The sequence below is a fragment of the Oncorhynchus kisutch genome, linkage group LG3 (assembly GCF_002021735.2).
Source record: "Oncorhynchus kisutch isolate 150728-3 linkage group LG3, Okis_V2, whole genome shotgun sequence".
Taxonomy (NCBI): Eukaryota; Metazoa; Chordata; class Actinopteri; order Salmoniformes; family Salmonidae; genus Oncorhynchus; species Oncorhynchus kisutch.
In genome coordinates this window covers 26,624,098-26,652,078 of record NC_034176.2, presented here as the reverse complement: position 1 = coordinate 26,652,078, position 27,981 = coordinate 26,624,098, and the positions used below count along the sequence as shown (strand labels likewise).

The following is a 27,981-nucleotide window of genomic DNA, read 5'->3' as shown; positions in this document are numbered from 1 at the left end:
ACAAATTAAAGTTCGTGAAATAATTTGGTGACGTCTCTTCTCAGGTGAGCCAATCATATATGATACGCCTGCGCGCGCTATCGCTTGCGTGTCATGTTGACAAACGCTAAAGACGGAGCTGGCAACATGTCCGCCACTGCTGCTGCTCAGCAAAACAATAACGAGGAGCCTAGCCTAAACGGTAAGTTTCACCGACAACCTTTTTGAACAATCAAGAGTTTTGAAAACATGTCCACCAAATGTGCTTGCTTTTCATGGTAAATGTTTTTAACAAAACATCGCAAAAGTTGCCTCCCAGGTTAGAATTTATTCTGCTTCCTTAGGGCGGGAGGAGCTCTTAATATTGTTTAAACGTCACCCTTATTGCTCCAATTGATTTACTTTGAATGTTTGAGTGACAGGATTTCAACCAACCATGGAAGGATACCACTGAACTAGTTTGTCTTGGGGCGGGCTTAATCCATATCAAAACATGTCTGAAAAGAAAATTATAAATGAAATGTGTCGAATCCGAACAAATTCCCTGTTTTAAATAATGAAATGTGTTTACATAACTCCAGCTACTCATAAGCTTTTATGGTTTGAGTTGCACACATTCAGTGCATTGTCGATTTTCTGAATCCACACACAGGCGAATGGAATGCACTCACTAGACAACGTTTTTGCCATGCGAAACACACATTTCTAGACGTTTGCATACAGCATGTCTACGTATGTGCGTTTTCCTGCAGAGAACATGTGCATATAATTATTTTTTTAAATCCAGGAGGTGGGACCAATTCGCTATTATTCGAGTCACAAGCAAGTCACAGATCGAGTTCCAATTAGAACGGGTCAAATACAAGTCGTGCATTCTAAGGGCAAGTCCAGTTGTCACAAGTTTTTTAAATGTAAATTCTCAAGTCAATAAAAAATGTGCTATACGGGCAATGAATTGTTCAAATACAATTGTATTTGTCACATGCGCCGAATACAACCTTACAGTGAAATGCCTACTTACAAGCCCTTAACCGACAATACAGTTTTAAGAAAAGGGGGGGGGGGGGGTCTAATTATTAAGGAGCAACAATACAATAACAGTAGCGAGGCTATATACAGGGGGTTCCGGTGCTGGGGCACGGGTTAGTCGCGGTAATTGATTTAATATGTACATGTTAGGTAGAGGTAAAGTGACTATGCATCGATAATAAACAAGAGTAGCAGCAGCGTAAAAATGTGGGGTGGGGTCAATGCAAATATTCCGGATAGCCATTTGATTGACCCATCAACTGTTCAAGAGTCTTATGGCTTGGGGTTGAAGCTGTTATTAAGAAACCTTTTTGACCTAGAGTGGCTGGAGTCCTTGGCAATTTTTTGGGGCCTTCTGGTATAGAGGTCCTGGGTGGCAGGAAGCTTGACCCCAGTGATGTACTGGGCCGTTCACACTACCCTCTGTGGTCCCTTTGCGGTCGGAGGCTGAGCAGTTGCCATACCAGGTGGTGATGCTTTCGCTGGTGCAGCTGTTGAACTTTTTTGAGGATCTGAGCAACCATGCCAAATCTTTTCAGTCTCCGTGGTGTGAATAGGCGTTGTCGTGCCCTCTTCACGACTGTCCTAGCCTATTTGAGACAACCATACAGCCATTTTCATTATTCTATCTTCAACTCTTCAATTCTATCTTTGTTGTTCATTTTTACTACAAATTCAAATGTGAGCTTTGTAGGTAAATGCTCAATTTCAAGCACTTTTGACATAACAAAATACCAGTAGGCCTATGCTAGTAATTGTTGCTTGATGCCCCATTATTGCTGGTGAGTTTGCAAGGTAAACAGTTCATATTCTTGATCACCGAACAATTTTTTTTATCTGCATATTCATTTATGGCAATCCTCTCTCCATACAATTGGATGTTTACGCTGCACCCGGTCCTATTGCTGTAAAGTAAATCAGCAATCTGTTTGCTAGCGCAAGGATTTTCTAACTTTTTGACCCCCACAAAGGCGTACTTCAAAGCTTACGCACAATCACTGCACAGATGTAGCCTGTCATTACAGCCATAAATAGTGATGCATTTTCAAACAAGATTTTGAAATTAACATCGTTTTACACCTGCATTTTGAGATGAGTCATTCAAGAAAGCAGTCAATATCAACTAGGGATATCATGTCACGTTGACCAGATAGTAGCTCATATCCCGCTTAAGGTCTAATACTGTATAAGCTGTTTACATACATGCACCTTTTGATGTCCCGCTCAATGAGTATCCCTCTAACTACAAATAAACAGAATATTCCTAATTTAAGTTCATATGGGTTAAATGGAATAATAACTGATATATGGACACTGACTGTAGGCCTATAACATCTCACATGTAGTCTAATATATTTTCTTGCAGTAAAATTATAAAAGAAATATTCATGTTGTCTCAGGAACAGGAGTGGAGAAATGTGATTTCTTTCAGCGTCTCTTGAGAGAATGTGTGGGTAATGTCTTTGACACTGTTCTGCAAGCAGACAATTTTAACCTTAAAATATGCACCCAGTACGAAACAAAGTTTTATTAGAAATGTTTTTCTCAAATGTTTTTCTCCTTAAAACTGGTCAAACTGATGACATTTCTCACAGGACCAATTGTTCCACTGTTTTTTAAAATTACATTTTTACATTTAGCCTTTATTTGGCAAGTCAATTAACATGCATGAAACCAAGGCTTTTACATTTAGAGAAGTCAACAAATGAGAGTGCCTGGGGAATGGAAGTGGTGCTGAGGGCTGCAGGGCCTGGGTTAACCTCTACATCACCAGAGGAACAGGAGGAGGAGGAGGAGGAGGAGGATAAGGCTAAAGGCTAAGAACTTATAACTTACATTTGTTTATCAACTGTAGTTTGATACATGCAGCTTCTCTTCTATTATAACTTGTTGCCCCAGAAGACTAAATAAAGTAGTGCTTACCAGAATAATGTCTTACAACGATAGAATAAATGCATTAGTAATCTAGTTAACACCAGTGAAGTTGTCTGTTTCGTTTAGGGACAGGTGAGAAAAAGCAATAACTCAAAAACAATAACGTTTGAGCTCCCGAGTGGCACAGCAGTCTAAAACACTGCATCACAGTGCTAGAGGCATCACTACAGACCCTGGTTCAAACCCTGACTATCACAACTGGCTATGATCGAGAGTCCCATAGAGCGGCGCACAATTGGCCCAGCGTCGTATGGGTTAGGGGAGGGTTTGGCCGGGTTAGGCCGTCATTGTAAATATCAATTTGTTCTTAACATTAGAAGCCTCCTCCCAAAGTTTGTTTTATTCAATGCTTTAGCACACACTGCCGACCCTGATGTCCTAGCCGTATCTGAATCCTGGCTTATGAAGGCCACCAAAAATCCTGAAATTTCCATCCCCAACTACAACATTTTCCGACAAGATAGAACTGCCAAAGGGGGCGGAGTTGCAATCTACTGCAGAGAGAGCCTGCAGAGTTCAGTCATACTATCCAGGTCTGTGCCCAAACAACTCAAGCTTCTACTTTTGCCGCTTGTTATAGACCCCCTTCAGCACCCAGCCGTGCCCTGGACACAATATGTGAATTGATTGCCCCCCATCTATCTTCAGAGATCGAACTGTTAGGTGACCTAAACTGGGATATGCTAAACACCCCGGCCGTCCTACAATCTAAGCTAGATGCCCTCAATCTCACACAAACTATTAAGGAGCCTACCAGGTACAACCCTAAATCTGTAACCATGGGCACCCTCTTAGATATCATCCTGACCAACTTGCCTTCTAAATACACCTCTGCTGTTTTCAACCAGGATCTCAGCGATCACTGCCTCATTGCCTGTGTGAATGATGGGTCTGCGGTCAAATGACCACACTTCATCACTGTCAAACGCTCCCTAAAACACTTCAGCGAGCAGGTCTTTCTAATCGACCTGGCCCGGGTATCCTGGAAGGATATTGACCTCAACCTGTCAGTACAGGATGCCTGGTTTCTCTAAAAGTGCTTTCCTCTCCATCTTAAATAAGCATGTCCAGTCAAAACAAATGTAGACCTAAGAACAGATACAGCCCTTGGTTCACCCCAGACTGGACTGCCCTTGACCAGCACAAAAACATCCTGTGGGCGTTCTGCATTAGCATCGAATAGCTCCTGCGATATGCAACTTTTCAGGGAAGTCAGGAATCAATATAGTCAGTTAGGAAAGCTAAGGCTAGCTTTTTCAAACAGAAATTTTAATCCTGTAGCACTAATTCCAAAAGGTTTTGGGTCACTAACGTCCATGGAGAATAAGAGCACCTCCTCCCAGCTGCCCACTGCACTGAGGCTAGGAAACACTGTCACCTCCGATAAATCTACGATAATGGATTATTTCAATAAGCATTTTTCTACAGTTGGGCATGCTTTCCACCTGGCTACCCCTACCCCGGCCAGCAGCTCAGCACCCTCTGCAGCAACTTGCCCAAGCCCCCCCCCCTCCCCATTTCTCCTTCACCCAAATCCAGACAGATGATGTTCTGAAATGGCTGCAAAATCTGGATCCCTACAAATCAGCTGTGCTACATAATCTGGACACTCCCTTTCTAAAATTATCCACTGAAATTGTTGCAACCTCCTATTACTTGCCTGTTCAACCTCTTTCATATCGTCTGAGATCCCCAAAGATTGGAAAGATGCCGCTGTCATCCCCCTCTTCAAAGGGGAAACACTCTAGACCCAAACTGTTATAGACCTATATCCATCCTGCCATGCCTTTCTAAAATCTTTGAAAGCCAAGTTAAACAGATCAATGACCATTTTGAATCCCACCGTACCTTCTCCACTATGCAATCTGGTTTCCAAGCTGGTCATGGGTGCACCTCAGCCACGCTCAAGGTCCTAAACGATATTATAGCCGCCATCGATAAGAGACAGTACTGTGCAGTTGTCTTCATTTACCTGGCCAAGGCTTTCGAATGTGTTAACCTGCGTTAACAAACCTCCAAATGAGATTCAATGCCATAAAACACACCTTCCATGGCCTCCAACTGCTTTTAAATGCTAGTAAAACTAAATGCATGCTCTTGAACCGATTGCTGCCTGCCCGACTAGCATCACACCTCTGGATGGTTCTGACTTAATATGTGGACAACTACAAATACCTAGGTGTCTGGTTAGACTGTAAACGCTCATTCCAGACTCACATTAAGCATCTCCAATCCAAAATGAAATCTATAATCGGCTTCCTATTTCGCAACAAAGCCTCCTTCACTTATGCTGCCAAATATACCCTCGTAAAACTGATCATCCTACCGATCCTTGACTTCGGAGATGTCATTTACAAAATAGCCTCCAACACTCTACTCGGCAAATTGGATGCAGTCTATCACAGTGCCATCCATTTTGTCACCAGAGCCCCATATACTACCCACCACTGTGACCTGTATGCTCTCGTTGGCTGGCCATCGCTACATTTCTTCGCCAAACCCACTGGCTCCAGGTCATCTATAAGTCTTTGCTAGGTAAAGCCCGGCCTTATCTCAGCTCACTGGTCACGATAGCAACACCCACCCGTAGCACAGACTCCAGCAAGTATATTTCACTGTTCATCCCCAAAGCCAACACTTCCTTTGGCCGCCTTTCTTTCCGGTTCTCTGCTGCCAATGACTGGAATGTATTGCAAAAGTCACTGAAGTGAGAGAGACCTTTCTCCCTCACTAACTTTTTGCATCAGCTGTCAGAGCAGCTTGGGAGGCTTGGGCACTGTACCTGTAGACAGCCGATCTGTAAATAGCACACCCACCTACCTCATCCCCAAATTGTTATTTATACTCTTGCTCTTTTGCACCCAAGTATCTCTACTTGCACCTCACCATCTACACATCTATCACTCCAGTGTTAATGCTAAATTGTAATTATTTTGCCTCTGGCCTATTTATTGCCTTACCTCCCTACTCTTCTACATTTGCATACACTGTACATCGATTTTTCTATTGTGTTATTGACTGTACGTTTGTATATGTGAACTGCTTTGCTTTATCTTGGCATGGTCGCAGTTGTAAATGAAAACTTGTTCTCAACTGGCCTACCTGGTTGAAATAAAGGTGAAATAAAATAAATCAGAAACTTGTCTAAATTAGGGGTGAATGTAGCAATTATGCTCTGCGGTTCAGTACGGAGTATCAGCAAAGTGAATTATGGTGGATTGAACTGCGCAGGTAGGTAGTTATTTTTGAAGTGATTTGTTTGACAATCAGATGAAAACATCACACAACACCCATAAAATGCTAAACTCAGCCTGCGCAGACCGTGTAAAGCAACAGTAAACAGGAGAAAATGTTCACATGCCACAGTATCCCATCTAAGATCAACATATCCCAGGCATCTTATCCGGGTTCTCATAACCGGGATACAAGCTTTTAATTTTTTTTATTTAAAGGATATGATGTTTACATGTGTCCACTCAAAAGCAGAATACTTGAGATCCCGAATAATAACGGGATATTGGTTTGCATGTTAACATGGTCATTGTCACTTCTCTGGAGTCAAGAGCAAGCAGGATCATACTTGTAAGAAGCGGTTGTTGCAGGATTGAATGGAAATCATGATCTGTCTTTAGCCATTTTTCTTCCTCACAAATATCTTAATTAGTTTGCCAGAATGCTACATCTTCATCTCAAAATAATTTGAAGGGTGTGTGATGTTACAGCTATCTTTAGACTTTATATAGCCAGTACCACCACTGAGGTGTATAATTAACCCACCCAAACTAGGCCTATCTGAAATATGATCAATGAAATCACCAGGTAGCCTATTGTTGTGACAAAGATGTGTCTGTAGAAGATTGCTAAATGGTACTTAATATGGATTAATGTAGGGAGGCTACATTAATGGCAGGCAAGTGCTTTCTGGTCACTAATCTGAATATGTGTGCCCGCCTTTGCGCGCCAATGCTGATGATTGGTCAACAGTCAAGATGCACAACTTTTTGGTTCTGAAGCACAGATTAGATGATTTTGAAACAAGAATTTGGTGCATTTCCGTAGGCCTATGTGACCAGGTTGAATAAGCGAAGGTATAAATATAAAATACAAATGGTAGGCTACACTCACAACCCACCCAAAACCTTTTCACTGAGCAAGCTCACCTGATCTGTGTTGACTGATAGTTTGCTGGTCCAATTAGAGGGCCAAGTGTGTTTCACTTTTCTTTTCTTTTTTTGCAAGTGTGATACAGTGGCTGCGTGGAGAGTAATTCACGGAGACTCTATGCCACAAAGTAAGTGACAAAACATTATAAAACCTGGCCAGATAACTATCCAGTCAAATAAGAGTCCTGAGCATTAAGGCTCCAAGTTATTTTATTTTTTATATCATGTTGAGTCTCAAGTCCAAGTCATGCGACTCAAGTCCACACCTATCAATTGCCCATAATACTTAGTGATAGGTTAGTGTGTCATCATACCATATCCTTACAAGGCTTTCTCATAATAAGATTGATACTAGATAGGCTTCTCAATGTCTCAATCTAATCCGTAATAAAAATGTTAGTTTTTTTTTTTGGTAAGGGTGGTAAATCTGTTTGGGTAGGAACTGTCAAAAGTAAACCTTGCAGATAACGCAATAGGTATATTGTCTACTTCCACCCACAATGACTGCTACTGTATGCTGAACAGTCAATATTGACATGACCATCAGATGCAGTTTCTAAACTGCCCACACAGTCCACGTTGGAGGCAAAAGCACAAGATTATGATGGTATAGGTTTGTATTATCGGTGTCCTTGTATAGTACTTTCTGTTCCTTTTTGTCCCTTTTTATACAGTATGGAGATGCAGGGTGGGTTTCTGGTAGAATGCACAGGGAAAGTCCTAGAAGAGGTTTAGTTAGTTGAATGTTGCTCAGGCGTAACTGGCTAAATAGTCAGGCCCTGTATTTGATGGCCCTGGATTCGATGCTTAGCTTGGTTGCAGAGATTGCATAACTCCCCTCCCTCCTACCCGTACATGCGAGCAGTTTGGATTCCATTCAGGCAGCCTGCTGTTAGAGGCAGTAGCACTATCATTATGAAATGTAGGCTATCATCTGGATAGTGTTTATTTATAGAGAAGCAATCAAATGAAGCAAAATTATGAATAAGAGGCATACTTTTTCAGATGATGGATAGACATAACATCTCTATGCTATGTCTGTTTTATAGAATATGCACATTATGTAAGGGCCTAGATTGGCAATGGCACCACAACCTCACTGACAGTGGCATTCAGGCCACCCCTACTAACCTTGTCCCCAGGCTCGAATTAGAGGGAGAGCTGGCTGGTGGATGAGATTACCCCATTACAAGTCCAATTGATGTCCCCAAGAGAGGAAGTCAGGAATGTTTTGCTTAATAGCCGTGGGTGCTTTTTTATGACTGTGAGCAAAGACTGAGAGCATGCTTTGTTCCAGTTGCGGCTTAAAGCATACTAGACTTTTGAGTCCAGTGCCTTTTTCTAAACTGAAATCTACTGAAGTCTGCTATACTATATATACAAAAGTATGTGGACACCCTTTCAAATAAGTGGATTTGGCTTTTTCAGCCACACCTGTTGCATGGCATACAGCCATGCAATCTCCGTAGACAAACATTGTACTGCCAATGGCTTTACTGAAGAGCTCAGTCGCTTTCAATGTTGCACCGTCCTATGCCACCTTTCCAACAAGTCAGATCATCAGATTTCTGCCCTGCTAGAGCTTCCCCGGTCAACTGTAAGTGCTGTTATTGTGAAGTTGAAACATCTAAGAGCAACAACGGCTTATTCGCGAAGTGGTAGGCCACACAAGCTCACAGCTGGACCGCTGAGTGCTAAAGCACATAGACAATTTTTATCCTCAGTTGCAACACTCACTACCAAGTTACAAACTGCCTCTGGAAGCAACGCCAGCACAACAACTGTTCGTTGGGAGCTTCATGAAATGGGTTTCCATGGCCAGGCAGCCGCAAGTTCAAGCCCAAGTTCACCATGTGCAATGCCAAGCATCGGCTGTAGTGGTGTAAAGCTTGCCGCCATTGGACTCTGGAGCAGTGGCAATGCGTTCTCTGGAGTGATGTTTCACTCATCACCATCTGGTAGTCCGAAGGATGAATCTGGGTTTGGTGGATGCCAGGAGAACGCTACCTGTCCGAATGCATAGTGCCAACTGTAAAGTTTGGCGAATGCCCTTTCCTGTTTCTGCATGACAATGCCCCCTTGCACAAAGCGAGGTCCATACAGAAATGGTTTGTCGAGATTGGTTGTGGAAGAACTTGACTGGCCTGCACAGAGCCCTGACTTCAATCCCATCGAACACCTTTGGGAGGAATTGGAATGCTGACGATGAGCCAGGCCTAATCGCCCAACATCAGTGCCCAACTTTACTAATGCTCTTGTGGCTAAATGGAAGCAAGTCCGTGCAGCAATGTTCCAACATCTAGTGGAAAGCTTTCCCAGAATAGTGGAGTCTGTTATAGCAGCAAAGGGGGGACCAACTCCATATTAATGCCCATGATTTTGGAATGAGATGTTTGAGCAGGTGTCCACATACTTTTGGTCATGTAATGTATGTTTGTTTTTGTTAATGAAGGCAATCATTTCAGTAACATGCACATGCAACCGTAGGTCTACAAAGATCCTCTATTGGTGTCCTTAACATTTAAAACCCATGCATGCATGTCTATTTTTTGTTTTACAAAATTATTCTGCTTTCATGTATATGGAGTTAGGCCTAATCCTCGGCAGCATAGGGTGGTCATCCACTGACTCTCCTTGGTAACATGCACTGCTGTATGTTCCATACAGTGACTTCATTACACATACTGTGAATGGCTGAGACAAACAAGGCCAGACCAAGCACAGACATGTCTCATGCATCTGAGATAAAAGGTCCTAAACGGTAGAAGGGATGCATTCCTCTGCCAGGGGCTCTCTGCTGTAGTCTAAGATTAAATGTAAATGTCTGGATCTCTCTTCGGGCTCAGTGAGTCTTTTTGTGTCATGATGATTTCTCTCTTTTGTTGACATTGTAGCTAATTGCAAGCACTTACAGCAGCTATTTTGTGTTTTCCCCAAGTACCACTGCCTTCATTCTCCAGCTTGCTCATTTGAATTACAATCGTAGCTGCAAGTTCTCTTCTCAAAATGCAATGTTTTTGGTGACGGTGCAGTAAGCCATGCATCGCATTTGAGAACGTCACTTCATCTTTACCATTAGACTTATGTCACTAACATTTGTACTAATACACATACTTCCTCTAAACCCCACTGCCATCTTTGTTTTCAGGGTCATGGGTGGAGTTGGAGATGAATGGAAACAACAGGAACCAGGCCCTGCTGCCAAACTCCACCACACCCTCCCCTGCCCCGGGGAACGGGAATGAGGGGGAGAGTCAGGGCCCTCAGGCCCTGGAGGTGGTGCCAGAGGAGGTGGAGGAGAGTCTGACAGCGGCACTGGAGCATGTGCCCTCATCCTCCTCTATCCACAATGGAGACATGGAGAAGATCCTGCTGGACGCCCAGCACGAGTCCAGCCAGAGCAGCTCCTCCTGCGACAGGTAAGGGAGTGTCATGTTTTTAGTGTACTCCCTAAACTCTGTCCTCCATGTTGAGGTGTTTGTATAATTTGTGTATTCATTTCCTCCTGTGTTGCACCTCCAGTCCTCACAGACCTCCAAGTCCAGATCAGGATGACGGCCAAATCACCTTTGATGTGGAGATGTCCAGTCGGAGAGGGAGCCAGGTACAACAACCCAGCCTGCCCTCATGTCTCTCTTCCTCCATCCATGCCCCTGTCTACACTGTTACACTATAGGCATACAGTAATTCTCTGTTCACATGTGCTCTCTCTCTCCCCCCATCTGCAGTTAGAGGAGGAAGGTCCAGAGAAAAACAAAGAGGATATCATGATGAACAAAGTTGCAGATTGGTCCAGTCGGCCTGAAAACGTTCCACCCAAGTAAGGAGACACACGGCACACTCTAACACAGTGTTGGGCAAGCTACGATCCGGCCCGCGAGCCCATTCAATCCAGCCGGAGGGAGATATAAAGTATAAACATAGAAAATGTAGAAATTACAATGTCCATATATATCTGCTATTTTTCTTCCCCAGCAAAAAACTTTGCGGCCCTATGTGGCCTTTAAAGTTTTCCCACCCCTGTTCTAACACAAAACTGCTAGCCTAAATCATAGCAAAAATAGACGAATGCCAATTTTCTGTGGGATAACAATGCAATTTGTTTCAAGATGATGAACATGTTCAGTGATTATTATTATTATTTTTTTTTTTTGGTTTATTTTGTTTTTTTTTGTAGGGAGTTCCACTTCCGTCACCCCAGACGCTCAGTATCCCTAAGCATGAGAAATAGTGGAGCCATGAAGAAAGGGGGTATCTTCTCTGCTGACTTCCTCAAAGTCTTCATCCCTTCCTTACTGCTATCTCACATTCTTGCCCTTGGCATTGGGTGAGTGACTGTTCCATCTTACACAACTAGCAAATCAAATGGATATGTGAGTATTTGTTGATTGTCTGCTGTTGAATCATTTTCATTAGTGCTGAGCGATTAGTGCTTTTTTGTGATCTGTTCGATTATACATTTTTTGATTTTGCCCTATCACAATAAAACAATTAAAAGTCCCATGGTAGTGACTGCCCATTATTACTTATTAACCATAATTTTTCACATTATGTTAGTTGTGTATTACATTAGTTTTATTTGATAACTTGAAATGATATAATAAAGTAATCTTATTTCTCTAGAGCTGCTGCATATGCTGTCTGACAAAATCACTTTTGTATTTCTTAAATAAGGCATACTTTTATGACTGCTGAATACCAAACTATCAATCACTTAGAGCATGTCTTTTCAGGTAGACATACCTTTGCAAAGCAACAGCTGCTCTCTATATCCCCTCACGATCGTGCATTCTTCTGCCTCTTCTGTAGCAGGCATAAGAGACTGGACAAGGTAGATAGATGCGCAATGGATTACGGTCATTGTAGTTGATTACCATGTTTTTGCACTAAACAATGTGGAATATTGGCCTGTTGGAAACTACAACTCCCTACTACATCACACAGTTCAGGCTGGGTCTGATTTACCTTTTAGAGAAAATGTTCGATGTGCGCATTGAGCTCACAGAAGGAAAAACTGAATAAAATGAACCATTGTTGCTCAATTAGCTTTTTAAAAAAACTGTCAGTTAATCGCTCAGCATTGTCATGCTGTACTTACTGTCTCCTTAGGGTCTACATTGGGAAGAGACTCCCCACGCCTTCCACCAGCTCTTTCTAAACCCGAAGTGAAGCAGCACCTGGAAGTCGCATCAAAATTATCCTGTTGACTAGTTGTTACAATGTCTTCATGTGCTTAAATGTCCTCTTTTCCTCTGCATCCATTGTATGCCTAGCTATCTCCTTTTCAACTGTTTTTCCCCCTTTTTAGTTATTTGTACCACTATCTGACAATGACTTACCCAAGTTTTTTGATGTAGTGTGCTTTTGGAGGGTTCATAATTCATAAATGACTGGGAACCTTTTACCTTTTGAAACAGATTGGCTTTGAACAGTAATGACCACTAGCAGCACATAATAGCTAACAGCACCTACCTGAATCTGAGTGTTGTACTTCTGGACAAAATGATTCCTCAAAAGCTGTCTATACTGTACTGCACAAACACTGTGACTGGTATTGGATGGCACAGGGCCTGAAGGTTTGGGAATTTCTCTTAGATTTCTACACAGATTACTTGGCTTAGACCTAGAGATTGTGCTTTGCGTAATCAAGAATTCCTCTACTGCTCCCTACTCCAAGTCAGTAAATTTCATGGTGACTTTTACCTGAACCAAAATAAGCTACATATCTGCAGTACGTCTTTCAATTGGCATTGAGAATTGCAGTAACTGTGAATCAAGTGGTATTGTTGTTCGGATTTGTTAGTTTATTACATGGTTTGGAATAATATTCAGCCCAGACTTATCAATTCAGGAGAAGTTTGCTTTTAATTCCAGCCTATTCTAGTTATACCTAATTTGTGTCATTTAGTAGCCCCAAATAATTTTCTCTGAAGGTGGTCTCTTGGTGAAAGGGTGTGAATAGTGATGCTAGTAGCTACTGCAGATTTCCATTGATTAACAGGAAAACATCCCAGTAGATGGATGCAGAAAGAATGGTACATCTAAATGCAGTACAGGGTAAAGTACGGGGTAAGGGAAAGTTTGAATGAAGACTTTGTGTACAGTAGTTTATACCAATATACACAACCTGCCTGTTGTTCAACAACTCATGTGTCAATGCCACACATTCTACCTTTTGTTTTTCATATCTAATTTATTTTCTCCAAGCTGATTCTATAAACCTTTTGAATGTAAGTTTTCCTGTGTGGTAACACGCCCTCAGTGTATAGATCCAGCCACCATACAGAGTAGGATGTATTGGTGGAATGATGTTATAACTGGCCACAAATAATTCAGTTTTGTTTCCTTTTGGTACACAAAATGACTACTGCATAGTGCCAAATATAGATTTATTTTAATCTCAGCGCTTTCATTACAAAGGTAACACGCACAGTGATTTCTCAACTATTGGACAAGTTTAACTAACACAAACAGTTTCATGCACTCATATCTCCAGTCCTGATAAGTCACCTACCTGGTTTTGACATGTCCTCCGGTGAACATTTTGTGTATGCATGAAATATGTTTCCATTCCCCATAGGCATACATTTCCATAAAGCAGACCATATGTAAGTAATGATTTTTGGATAAATCTTTAACAATTACCTATTTGGTACTGAAATAATTTTATGAAATCTGATAAAGGACCCTTTTTCGTTTTTTTGCAATAGTAAATAGCTTTTTTTTTTCATACACTAAGTAATTATTCTCACATAGCGTGCGATAGGAACTCCTGAGAAAGTATCTTTACAGAACCAGCACTCCACCCCTGCTTGGTTATTTAGGGTTTTGTTTTTTACCTTTTGGGGGGGAAGGGTGAGTGGACAATGGGGATAGATGTGATGATTGTAGTAGGGTTCTTTTTTTTGAGTGGGATTGTTTTTTGTGCCTCTGTTCTTGGTTTGTGCCAACTCAAAGTAACTCCCATTGCATGCATGTCTTTAGCTTGTAATTGGCATTGATTAACTTATTATCATTCATGAGATGCCAAAGGCTGTCATAGCTTTCATTTAATATTGTCAAGTCCATCCTGTATCTAACGCAGAAGAAGTATGTGCATTATCATTGGTTTCATTTTTCTTTGATAATCCAAACTGAAAGATACTTGGTCTTTTCCTTGAACATGTTTTGTTTGTGATATTGATTCTAGTAGCAAGAACTTTCAGCCTTGTTTGATAGTTTTTCCAATTTGATGAAAATCTGACATTAAAATGAGAAATTAACCGCAATTCACTCCAATGTGGTTTTTGAATGGTGAAAACGGATATAACAGAAATGCATTGTAAAACATTGTCAACAGAAGAGGAAGGTGGGTGATGGATTAGTGTCAAGTACTCTGTATCTTGATGCATGAAAAGTAGAAAGAATAGGCAGTGGCAGAGGTGTTTCACATTAATTGGCAGATGTTTATTGAACCTAGACAGCGACTGGGTAGATGTAACAGTACCGTCTCTCCATATTTTCAAACAGTGACGCACTAAATCAATAATATGGTCAAATGAACCACTTTGCATTGATCTGAATATCGGTGAAGGGTTGTAGATTATTGTTGCAAGCAAGGTTTATTGCTGTTATCTCTGACTTGAATAATTGAAACAATGTCAAGTCAACCCTTTTACCAAGTAACTTAGCAGTTGAGGTTTAGAGGAAATATTATGTAAATAGAAAAGTACTATATTAAGATGTCTGTCCTCTTAGCCTCAGCATGCTGTCTCTAAATGAATGCTTACGTTTTTCTCTGTGTATGCCGAAACACTGTTGTGTAAGGAACAGATTCCTCTTGGTTCATCCCATTAATTCATGTTTCTATGATAAATACCTATTTTAACCCATGGTAACAGAGGAGAGGTTTGGGGACCCGCTTCAGACCCCCTCGACTTTTTCCACATTTTGTTACGTTACAGCCTTATTCTAAAATGGATTAAATAGTTTCCCCCTCAATCTACACACACTACCCCCATAATGACAAAGCAAAAACAGGTTTTTAGATTTTTTGTTGTACATTTTATTTAAAATAAACTGAAATCACATTTACATAAGTATTCAGACCCTTTACTCAGTACTTTGAAGCACCTTTGGCAGCAATTACAGCCTTAAGTCTTGGGTATGATGCTACAAGCTTGGCACACCTGTATTTGGGGAGTTGGTGGTTCCAAACTTCTTCCATTTAAGAATGGAGGCCAGTGTTCTTGAGGACCTGCAATGCTGCAGAATCTTTTTTGGTACCCTTCCACAGATCTGTGCCTTGTCACAATCCCCTCTCGGAGCTCTACGGACAGCAGGGGCGGCAGTGTAGCCTAGTGGTTAGAGCGTTGGGCTAGTAACCGGAAGGTTGCAAGTTCAAATCCCCGAGCTGACAAGGTACAAATCAGTCGTTCTGCCCCTGAACAGGCAGTTAACCCACTGTTCCTAGGCCGTCATTGAAAATAAGAATTTGTTCTTAACTGACTTGCCTGGTTAAATAAAGGTAAAATAAAAAAATTCCTTCGACCTCATAACTTGGTTTTTGCTCTGACATGCACTGTCAACTGTGGGACCTCCATATAGCCAGATGTGTGCCTTTCCAAATCATGTACAATCAATTGAATTCACTACAGGTGGATACAACTATCAAGTTGTAGAAACATCTCATGGATGATCAATGGAAACAGGATGCACTTGAGCTCAATTTCAAGTCTCATAGCAAAGGGTCTGAATACTTATGCAAACATTTCTAAACCTGTTTTGGCTGTTATTATGGGGCATTGTGTTTAGATTGAGGGGGAAAATAATTGAATACATTTTAGAATAAGGCTGTAACATAATGTGAAAAAGGGAAGGGGTCTGAATACTTTCTGAATGCACTGTTTCTACATGGACAAACTGCTACTTGGCCACATGGCTATGCGTATGAGTGAATGGCTTCCTTCCTCATTTTTAAAGCAATCTAATTGCATTTATATTAATTTCATGTAAACAGAATATGTTTAATTAAATAATTAAATCAACATGCACACCTGACTGTCATATTGTTTGATGAAACATAACAGCATTTAATCCATAAGGTTCCACACACTATATTACTAAATGCACAAGTGGTTTCAATCATCAAAGGTGTAACAAATTTAAACCTGACAGTAGATTGTTCCTATGCCACCAATAGAGGTGGTACAGGGATATATGTGTGTGGGCCTTTTTTTCATTATTCTCATTAGTCACCACTCATACATGAAAGGATCATTTCCACACCTACTAAGTCTAGACTGGCATACAGGGGTTGTATCTGTAATAATTAATTGTTCAAATGATAATTATAATGCAGTGTGTGTTTTGAGAAAAATATTTTATCTGAGAAAAGATCTTGCTTATTTCAGGTTTATTACCAGTTCATACCAATGTAATGTCACCACTTGCACTGCTATAATAAACAAATGCAGGGTAATTGGTCAAACATTGAACGCCAGTTCATGCGCTCATGTCAATCGACTTTGCTTGTCCTTTCTAATTAAAGGAAGTTGCATTGTTTCAGACAATCAGCATCAGTGTCACTCCTAGCCTCCCATCCATCCTCCAGACTTGGCCTGCAGCAGGTGAGTGGAGAGGCAAGGTGGGGCATTGCGCATGCACGGTGACCGTGGCCCTCATCACCGTTTATCTTATCGCTTGGTGACTGCTGGACAGGCTTGGCGCAGCATTGGAACGTGAGGAAAGGCTGTCAGACCTTTTAAGTTCATTCAGCAAACCTAGTTGGAACGGATTGAGCTATTTCACGAATTTAGTCAGGCGATAGCCGGAGACACAATTTTGTCTGGGCGTCGACTGGTCTCAACGGATCCGAGCATCCATCCCTTTCATTGCTAGCGGTCTAGCTAACATCAGTGAGGTGACAGCCATAATCGAGGACGCTGACAACGCGCCGCTAAAATGTCCGGATACCAGGGAAAGAAAAATATACCTCGCATTACAGTGAGTAGTGTTTTAAATGCTCATAATTTAACAATATTGTGTAAAATCTATACCTATGAATAAACTAGCCGTAGGGATTAGACAGCTAGAATGTGCTAGCGGTAGTTATCACGCTATCTGAGGAGGAGGATGGGAGGGGGGGGGGGGGGGGGGGGGAGGGGGGCATTCATACCAGTGCAATGTCACCACTTGCTTTGCAATAATCAACAAAGGCAGGGTAATTGGTCATAATTGGAACTCCAGTTCATGCGCTCATGTTATTGGAATAATCGTCAAGACGCTCATCTTATTGTGTGCATGCTATTTTTTTGCCATTCCATATCCTACCATGTTAGACGATTTAGCCCAGCCGACAGGATCAGGAACAAGAATGGATGATTGGGACAAATCTTTTATATTTTCCATCCTTATATTCAGATTGATTCTAATATACTTGTAATGCCTTATTGGTAATACTGTAGCTATAGACTATGAGGATACCACAATATAAATTAAAATTTGGGGAAAATCCCAGCAACAATAATACAATGTTTTGGGGGGAAATGTATTAATTTATTGAATACATATGTATTTGTCACAACAATTCGTCTTATCAACCCAAGATAGCAAATGGTTGATTTGCCATGATGACATTTAGGGAGGGGGTCATAACCTTAATAGTTAAAAGGGCAAAAACCTTTAATGAAAAGTAGGTCATTGGATTAAATCCATCCTTGCTGTAAACTGTTTTTTAAATTTAACTAGGCAAGTCAGTTAAGAACAAATTCTTATTTACAATTAGAGCCTAGGAACAGTGGGTGAACTGCCTTTTACAGGGACAGAATGACAGATTATTACCTTGTCAGCTCGGGGATTTGATCTAGCAACCTTTCGGTTACTGGTCCAACGCTCTATCCACTAGGCTACCTGCTGTGAAGGCCTAGCTTTTGTCTGTATGCTGCCATACTCTACATGCAGTAATGACATTTAGGCATTTAATGTCTTTAATCAAATAACACAAACCACACATTTGCGTGCGTTCCTGTCAAAAATATATGAATTATTGAAATAAAATGGTTCTAGAGATCTGTTCCTTTTTGTTTCTGCAAGGGCAACATGGAAGGGAACTGGGATTGGGGGAGGTATTTTCAGGCAGCTGTCGGCTCTCCCTCACAACTGGAGCAGACTTATCTAAGCACCTGACATCTCAGGCATTGCATACAGACGGCTCAATCATTGTGTTGTGGCTTTAAAATGGGGACAGAGCAATGTGATGTTTTCCCATCAACTGTACCAGTGGCACCACCTTGTTGTGGTGTGGCTGACTCACATCTTCCATGTGAAACACTTACTGAAGCATCCTAGGGTTTAGGCCTTGGCCCTGTTACTTGCGCACTCCTCTCTCAGCCCACCAAATGCAAAGAGAGAAGTTATGGGATGCTGCTAATGTACATGGCATTGACAGAGTGGCTCTGACTGCATGTGTAGGTATGGATGTGGGTTTGTAGATCCGCGTGCCACTGCGGCCCCTGAGTTTAGATTGTTTTGTGGCCCCCACCCCCATCAAAGTTGCCCATCCCTGACCTAGACCAATTGACCAATGTTTGTGGTGTAGCCAAAATATTTCCAAGAGAGTGTTTGGTAGAGAATCATTTCCGTGTCACAAAGATTACTCATCCATCCACAGAGCCCATCCAGCTCAGCATTTAACTGGGCTCACTGTACACGAGGCAGGAGGATGCCTTCTTATGGGCAGGATACTTCTTATGGGCTACCGTCCCACCTGGCCAACATCCTGTGAAATTGCAGAGCGCAAAATTCAAATGACAGAAGTATAAATATTTAACATTCATGAAAATAGAAGTATTATACATCAAAATAAGGCTTAACTTCTTGTTAATCCAGCCGCTTGTGTCAGATTCCAAAAAGTATTTTACTGCGAAAGCACACCATGCGATTATCTGAGGACAGCGCCCTGCATACAAAAAGCATGAAAAACATTTTTCAACCAGGCAGGTGCGACACGAATGTCAGAAATAGCAATATAATAAATGCCTTACCTTTGAAGATCTTCTTCTGTTGGCACTCAAAAAGGTCCCAGTTACATCACAAAGGGTCCTTTTGTTCTTCGATAAAGTCCTTTATATCCATAAAAACTCAGTTTAGCTGGCTCGCTTCATTCAATAATCCACCGGTTTCCCTCCTTCAAAATGCATATAAAATTAATCCTAAACGTTACCAATAAACTTATCCAAACAAGTCAAACAACGTTTATAATCAAACATCAGGTACCCTAATACGTAAATAAACAATACAATTTAAGACAGAGAATAGTATGTTCATTACCGGAGATAAATAACAAAGAATGTGCTTTCATCCACTCGCATGGAAACACTACAGCCAAAATGGGAGCCACTTAGAAAAACTACAACTTCTAGTTCATTTTTACAAAAACCAGCCTAAAGCTCTTTCTAAAGACGGTTGACATCTAGTGGAAGCCCTAGGAACTGCAACCTGGGAAGACTTCGCCTCATAATTAACCTGAAAGCCATTGGAAACAGTGGTAGGCTGAATTGTAAAAAAAAATGTATGGTTTGTCCTTGGGGTTTCGCCTGCCATATCAGTTCTGTTATACTCACAGACATACTTTTAACCCTTTTAGATACTTTAGAGTGTTTTCTATCCAACTCTACAAATTACATGCATATCCTCTGCTTCTGGGCAAGAGTAACAGGCAGTTTACTTTGGGCACGCTTTTCATCCGGATGTGAAAATACTGCCCTCTACCCTTACCTGACTAGTCATAATGCATTAGTGTAGCCTGTTATAAATGCCATTAAGTGCAATAGTTGCATTTAATTTCCCTCTCACTACATCACTGTGTCAAGCGTTTGCACAGCATGGAGTTCTCAGATTTTCCACAATTATAGCATAGGCTTATTGTTAACATCTTGTCCATGAAATAAATACATTATATGCCTGCCCTTGAGGTTGTCAGTCTCAGAGATACTGTATGTATAGAAATAGGCCTAGTTCATTTAGCCTCCGCTGGTGCTGTTAAGGGGGACAGAGACTCATGAAGTCATTCTGTTTGTGAGGTATTTATAAAGAGATCCAGTGGCAAGACATAAAAACACAGTAAGTCAGTGTTTTGCATAGTTGTGTAAATGTCATTGGATAACACATTGGATTATTTTCTGTACTCAATGTTTCCATCTTGCGAATACCCAGTGGAATCAATCACTATCATAAATGTTTGCATTGATTGCATCCTTGTTTTAGGTGCTGATTCCATCTTATTTCCTAATAGGCCTATAATAAAGATATTACTATGGATTAGAGGTCGACTGATTAATCGGAATGGCCGATTAATTAGGGCCGATTTAAAGTTTTCATAACAATCGGTAATTGCCATTTTTGGACACCGATTGTGGCAGATTACATTGCACTCCACGAGGAGACTGCATGGCAGGCTGACTACCTGATACGCGAGTGCAGCAAGAATCCAAGGTAAGTTGCTAGCTAGCATTAAACTTATCTTATAAAAAACAATCAATGTTAACATAATCACTAGTTAACTACACATGGTTGATGATATTACTAGTTTATCTAGCTTGTCCTGCATTGCATATAATCGATGCGGTGCGCGCTAATAGCGTTACAATCGGTGACGTCACTAGCTCCGAGACATTGAAGTAGTTGTTCCCCTTTCTCTGCAAGGGCAGCGGCTTTTGTGGAGTGATGGGTAACAATGCTTTGAGGATGGCTGGGGTCGATGTGTTCCTGGTTCGAGCCCAGGTAGCGGCGAGGAGAGGGAAGGAAGCTATACTGTTACACTGGCAATACTATAGTGCCTATAAGAAGATCCAATAGTCAAAGGTATATGAAATACAAATGGTATAGAGAGAATTAATCCTATAATTCCTATAATAACTACAACCTAAAACTTCTTACCTGGGAATATTGAAGATTCATGTTAAAAGGAACCACCAGCTTTCATATGTTCTCATGTTCTGAGCAAGGAACTTAAACGTTAGCTTTTTTACATGGCACATATTTTACATGGCACATATTGCAATTTTACTTTCTTCTCCAACACTTTGTTTTTGCATTATTTAAACCAAATTGAACATGTTTCATTATTTATTTGAGGCTAAATTGATTTTATTGATGTATTATGTTAAAATAAAAGTGTTCATTCAGTGTTGTTGTAACTGCCATTATTACAAATATATATATATTTTTTTTAAATCAGACGATTAATCGACATTGGCTTTTTTTGGTCTTCCAATAATCGATATTGGTATCGGCGTTGAAAAACCATAATTGGTCGACCTCTACTATGGATGGTGAACAGATAAAAGATAAGTAAGACAAGATCACTCATGGTTTATCATAGACATATGAAACAGGATATTGGAACCAATTTGCCTTATTCCCTGCACTCAGGCCTGTTATTTTCCTTTATCTGGTTGAGTGCATAAATGTGGTCTAATCTGAAGTCAACTGACCCATTTGAAGATAATAGACTGTTAGATCATGCTGGAAGAATGCAGTTTTGTGAGGCCTGTTCAGTCTTCTGTGCGACCACCACAACTATTAGTGGTAGGCTATAGGTCACTGTCTGATTGTGAAAGCGCTCAGGGCTAGCTAGGGGATACTAACACTCTACATCTTGTGACTGCTGTATGGTCTGGAGAGAGGATGAGCCTCTATCGGCCTCTTTAAGGTAGCTACTCAGCCCACACTCCCTGAGGAAGGCCAGATGAGAAGGCCTGATGAGAAGTAGGCCAGCCCGAGCCAACAGTAGAATGCTCTCCTCAGATGGAAATGGGATTATTTGTCCTACTCTTAAGTGGATGCTCCTGGTCTTCCATTAAGCCATGCTCTACTCTACACAGTCCTGCATCTCAGACTGAACTAGGCTACCCCTCAAGATCTGAGCTGTTTGTGATCAGGGTGGAATATGTCATTGTTCTATATGAAATATATGGCCAATAGCCTAGTAAAAATGGAGAAGCCAAGTGTTGTTTTAGGAGTGGTTGCTTTAATAAGGCCTTTCTGTTGGGCATTAGCCTAATCTTTGTACTCATTTTTACATTTCAGTCATTTATCAAGCGCTCTTATCCAGCACGACTTACAGTATTGAGTGCATACTTTTTTTGTACATTTTCTGTACTCACATGATATACCAAACATTAGGAACACCTTCCTAATATTGAGTTGCACTCCATTTGCCCTCAGAACAGCTTCAATTGGTTGTGGCATGAACTTTGCAATTTGTCAAGCGTTTCCCAAGGATGCTGGCCCATGTTGTCGCTAATGCTTCCCACAGTTGGGTCAAGTTGGCTGGATGTCCTTTGGGTGGTGGACCATTCTCGATACACACAGGAAACTGTTGAGTGTGAAAACCCAGCAGCGTTGCAATTCTTGACACAAACCAGTGGCACTTACTACCATACCCTGTTCAAAAGGTACTTAAATCTGTCTTGCCCATTCACCCTATTAACAACAAACATACACAATCCATGTCTTTATTTATTTATTTATTTTACCTTTATTTAACCAGGTAGGCAAGTTGAGAACAAGTTCTCATTTACAATTGCGACCTGGCCAAGATAAAGCAAAGCAGTTCGACAGATACAACGACACAGAGTTACACATGGAATAAAACAAACATACAGTCAATAATACAGTATAAACAAGTCTATATACAATGTGAGCAAATGAGGTGAGAAGGGAGGTAAAGGCAAAAAAGGCCATGGTGGCAAAGTAAATACAATATAGCAAGTAAAACACTAGAATGGTAGTTTTGCAATGGAAGAATGTGCAAAGTAGAAATAAAAATAATGTGGTGCAAAGGAGCAAAATAAATATTGTAATAAATAATAAATACTGTAATTAATTAAAATTAAATACAGTTGGGAAAGAGGTAGTTGTTTGGGCTAAATTATAGGTGGGCTATGTACAGGTGCAGTAATCTGTGAGCTGCTCTGACAGTTGGTGCTTAAAGCTAGTGAGGGAGATAAGTGTTTCCAGTTTCAGAGATTTTTGTAGTTCGTTCCAGTCATTGGCAGCAGAGAACTGGAAGGAGAGGCGGCCAAAGAAAGAATTGGTTTTGGGGGTGACTAGAGAGATATACCTGCTGGAGCGTGTGCTACAGGTGGGAGATGCTATGGTGACCAGCGAGCTGAGATAAGGGGGAACTTTACCTAGCAGGGTCTTGTAGATGACATGGAGCCAGTGGGTTTGGCGACGAGTATGAAGCGAGGGCCAGCCAACGAGAGCGTACAGGTCGCAATGGTGGGTAGTATATGGGGCTTTGGTGATAAAACGGATTGCACTGTGATAGACTGCATCCAATTTGTTGAGTAGGGTATTGGAGGCTATTTTGTAAATGACATCGCCAAAGTCGAGGATTGGTAGGATGGTCAGTTTTACAAGGTTATGTTTGGCAGCATGAGTGAAGGATGCTTTGTTGCGAAATAGGAAGCCAATTCTAGATTTAACTTTGGATTGGAGATGTTTGATATGGGTCTGGAAGGAGAGTTTACAGTCTAACCAGACACCTAAGTATTTGTAGTTGTCCACGTATTCTAAGTCAGAGCCGTCCAGAGTAGTGATGTTGGACAGGCGGGTAGGTGCAGGTAGCGATCGGTTGAAGAGCATGCATTTAGTTTTACTTGTATTTAAGAGCAATTGGAGGCCACGGAAGGAGAGTTGTATGGCATTGAAGCTTGCCTGGAGGGTTGTTAACACAGTGTCCAAAGAAGGGCCGGAAGTATACAGAATGGTGTCGTCTGCATAGAGGTGGATCAGAGACTCACCAGCAGCAAGAGCGACCTCATTGATGTATACAGAGAAGAGAGTCGGTCCAAGAATTGAACCCTGTGGCACCCCCATAGAGACTGCCAGAGGTCCGGACAGCATACCCTCCGATTTGACACACTGAACTCTATCAGAGAAGTAGTTTCTAGACTCTGTTTCTAGATCCAAGATGGCGTAGCAGTAAGTCGTCCTGTCGTGTCGTGTCCCTGTATATTTAGTTTATTTTTCGTTTATTTTTCGTTTTTTTACATAGCTATCCCTTTAAAAAAAATTGCTAAACCTAAGCTTCCAAATACGCTGGATCTTCACAACTAGCTATCTAGCTAAACCGCAACCCCGGATGATTACCCCTGGCTAGCGTTTCCACCCACTTAGCTTGAAGCTAGCCCGGCCTGCGCTACCACCGTAGCATACTCCTGAGCTACAATACCCGGGCCCACGACCGGTCTATCGATGTCACCGCATGAAGAGGAATAAACAGACTCACCCCATCGCGACGTCCCCCAAAGGCTAACTCTCTAGCCCTCGCTATCTCCCTGCTTGCTAATTCGGCCTGCTAACTGCTAGCTTGTCCAGCTCCGGTCCGCTAACTGCTACCTTGTCTAGCCCGGGCCTACAAACTGTTAGCTTGTTAGCACAGGCCTGCTAACTGCCTGAATCGCCGCGTCCCAAACGCCCACCGGACCCATATTTACTTTCTATCTCTTTTGACTTTTAATTTGTTTATACCTTCCGGAAACCTGCCTCACCCAATGTGATACGGAATCGCTATTATTTTTTATTTATTTTTAGAACACACTCAAGAACATCCAGAAGCTAACCAGCTAACTAGCTACAAGCTATTTAGTCATTGTTAGTTTTTTTTTTTACCTGGATAACACTCGCCAGTCCAGCTTCCCTGCCCCATCCACCGCTGCCCCCTGGACACTGATCTCTTGGCTACATAGCTGATGCACGCTGGACTGTCCATTAATCACGGTACTCCATTCTGCTTGTTTGTTTTATCTGTTGGCCCCGTTGCCTAGTCTACGCCATTTTACCTGCTGTTGTTGTGCTAGCTGATTAGCTGTTGTCTCACCTACTGTTTTAGCTAGCTTTCCCAATTCAACACCTGTGATTACTGTATGCCTCGCTGTATGTCTCTCTCAAATGTCAATATGCCTTGTATACTGTTGTTCAGGTTAGTTATCATTGTTTTAGTTCACAATGGAGCCCCTAGTTCCACTCTTCATACCCCTGATAACTCCTTTGTCCCACCTCCCACACATGCGGTGACCTCACCCATTACTACCAGCATGTCCAGAGATACAACCTCTCTCATCATCACCCAGTGCCTGGGCTTACCTCCGCTGTACCCGCACCCCACCATACCCCTGTCTGCGCATTATGCCCTGAATATATTCTACCATGCCCAGAAACCTGCTCCTCTTATTCTCTGTCCCCAACGCTCTAGGCGACCAGTTTTGATAGCCTTTAGCCGCACCCTCATACTACTCCTTCTCTGTTCCGCGGGTGATGTGGAGGTAAACCCAGGCCCTGCATGTCCCCAGGCACCCTCATTTGTTGACTTCTGTGATCGAAAAAGCCTTGGTTTCATGCATATCAACATCAGAAGCCTCCTCCCTAAGTTTGTCTTACTCACTGCTTTAGCACACTCTGCTAACCCTGATGTCCTTGCTGTGTCTGAATCCTGGCTCAGGAAGGCCACCAAAAATTCAGAGATTTCCATACCCAACTATAACATCTTCCGTCAAGATAGAACTGCCAAAGGGGGAGGAGTTGCAGTTTACTGCAGAGATAGCCTGCAAAGTAATGTCATACTTTCCAGGTCCATACCCAAACAGTTCGAACTACTATTTTTGAAAATTACTCTCTCCAGAAATAAGTCTCTCACGGTTGCCGCCTGCTACCGACCCCCCTCAGCTCCCAGCTGTGCCCTGGACACCATTTGTGAATTGATCGCCCCCCATCTAGCTTCAGAGTTTGTTCTGTTAGGTGACCTAAACTGGGATATGCTTAACACCCCGCCAGTCCTACAATCTAAGCTAGATGCCCTCAATCTCACACAAATCATCAAGGAACCCACCAGGTACAACCCTAACTCTGTAAACAAGGGCACCCTCATAGACGTCATCCTGACCAACTGGCCCTCCAAATACACCTCCGCTGTCTTCAACCAGGATCTCAGCGATCACTGCCTCATTGCCTGTATCCGCTACGGAGCCGCAGTCAAACGACCACCCCTCATCACTGTCAAACACTCCCTAAAACACTTCTGTGAGCAGGCCTTTCTAATCGACCTGGCCCGGGTATCCTGGAAGGACATTGACCTCATCCCGTCAGTTGAGGATGCCTGGTCATTCTTTAAAAGTAACTTCCTCACCATTTTAGATAAGCATGCTCCGTTCAAAAAATGCAGAACTAAGAACAGATACAGCCCTTGGTTCACCCCAGACCTGACTGCCCTCGACCAGCACAAAAACATCCTGTGGCGGACTGCAATAGCATCGAATAGTCCCCGTGATATGCAACTGTTCAGGGAAGTCCGGAACCAATACACGCAGTCAGTCAGGAAAGCTAAGGCCAGCTTCTTCAGGCAGAAGTTTGCATCCTGTAGCTCCAACTCCAAAAAGTTCTGGGACACTGTGAAGTCCATGGAGAACAAGAGCACCTCCTCCCAGCTGCCCACTGCACTGAGGCTAGGTAACACGGTCACATAAATCCATGATTATCGAAAACTTCAATAAGCATTTCTCAACGGCTGGCCATGCCTTCCGCCTGGCTACTTCAACCTCGGCCAACAGCTCCGCCCCCCCCGCAGCTCCTCGCCCAAGCCTCTCCAGGTTCTCCTTTACCCAAATCCAGATAGCAGATGTTCTGAAAGAGCTGCAAAACCTGGACCCGTACAAATCAGCTGGGCTTGACAATCTGGACCCTCTATTTCTGAAACTATCTGCCACCATTGTCGCAACCCCTATTACCAGCCTGTTCAACCTCTCTTTCATCTCGTCTGAGATCCCCAAGGATTGGAAAGCTGCCGCAGTCATCCCCCTCTTCAAAGGGGGAGACACCCTGGACCCAAACTGTTACAGACCTATATCCATCCTGCCCTGCCTATCTAGGGTCTTCGAAAGCCAAGTCAACAAACAGGTCACTGACCATCTCGAATCCCACCGTACCTTCTCCGCTGTGCAATCTGGTTTCCGAGCCGGTCATGGGTGCACCTCAGCCACACTCAAGGTACTAAACGATATCATAACCGCCATCGATAAAAGACAGTACTGTGCAGCCGTCTTCATCGACCTTGCCAAGGCTTTCGACTCTGTCAATCACCATATTCTTATCGGCAGACTCAGTAGCCTCGGTTTTTCGGATGACTGCCTTGCCTGGTTCACCAATTACTTTGCAGACAGAGTTCAGCGTGTCAAATCGGAGGGCATGCTGTCCGGTCCTCTGGCAGTCTCTATGGGGGTGCCACAGGGTTCAATTCTCGGGCCGACTCTTTTCTCTGTGTATATCAATGATGTTGCTCTTGCTGCGGGCGATTCCCTGATCCACCTCTACGCAGACGACACCATTCTATATACTTTCGGCCCGTCTTTGGACACTGTGCTATCTAACCTCCAAACAAGCTTCAATGCCATACAACACTCCTTCCGTGGCCTCCAACTGCTCTTAAACGCTAGTAAAACCAAATGCATGCTTTTCAACCGGTCGCTGCCTGCACCTGCATGCCCGACTAGCATCACCACCCTGGATGGTTCCGACCTAGAATATGTGGACGTCTATAAGTACCTAGGTGTCTGGCTAGACTGCAAACTCTCCTTCCAGACTCATATCAAACATCTCCAATCGAAAATCAAATCAAGAGTCGGCTTTCTATTCCGCAACAAAGCCTCCTTCACTCACGCCGCCAAGCTTACCCTAGTAAAACTGACTATCCTACCGATCCTCGACTTCGGCGATGTCATCTACAAAATGGCTTCCAACACTCTACTCAGCAAACTGGATGCAGTCTATCACAGTGCCATCCGTTTTGTCACTAAAGCACCTTATACCACCCACCACTGCGACTTGTATGCTC

General features: G+C 42.4%; 2 protein-coding genes across 6 annotated transcripts in view; both read left to right on the top strand.

Moving 5' to 3' along the window:
• The first annotated feature begins 54 nt into the window (after window positions 1-54).
• Window positions 55-14,374, top strand: LOC109879125 (BCL2/adenovirus E1B 19 kDa protein-interacting protein 3-like). 5 transcript variants are annotated; one of them, XM_031819748.1, is made up of 8 exons: window positions 74-181; window positions 7,183-7,234; window positions 10,255-10,525; window positions 10,629-10,710; window positions 10,835-10,926; window positions 11,284-11,433; window positions 11,844-11,937; window positions 12,216-14,374. In XM_031819748.1, exons 2-8 carry the CDS (start codon window positions 7,225-7,227, stop codon window positions 12,273-12,275), a joined length of 759 nt encoding a protein of 252 aa, XP_031675608.1. In that variant the 5' UTR covers window positions 74-181; window positions 7,183-7,224; the 3' UTR covers window positions 12,276-14,374. The 5 variants fall into 5 exon arrangements, 4 of the variants coding, with proteins under 4 accessions (XP_031675607.1, XP_020326914.1, XP_031675608.1 ...); XR_004208733.1 differs by lacking the exon at window positions 7,183-7,234 and having other exon boundaries at window positions 55-181; window positions 11,840-11,937; XM_031819747.1 differs by lacking the exon at window positions 7,183-7,234 and having other exon boundaries at window positions 55-181.
• A 2,327-nt stretch (window positions 14,375-16,701) lies between these two features.
• dpysl2a (dihydropyrimidinase like 2a) overlaps window positions 16,702-27,981 on the top strand; it is a 37,130-nt gene continuing 25,850 nt past the window's right edge. The window contains exon 1 of the mRNA XM_020471315.2: window positions 16,702-17,090. Coding sequence (XP_020326904.1) covers window positions 17,049-17,090 — 42 coding nt within the window. The 5' untranslated portion in view covers window positions 16,702-17,048. The remainder of the gene's footprint in view (window positions 17,091-27,981) is intronic.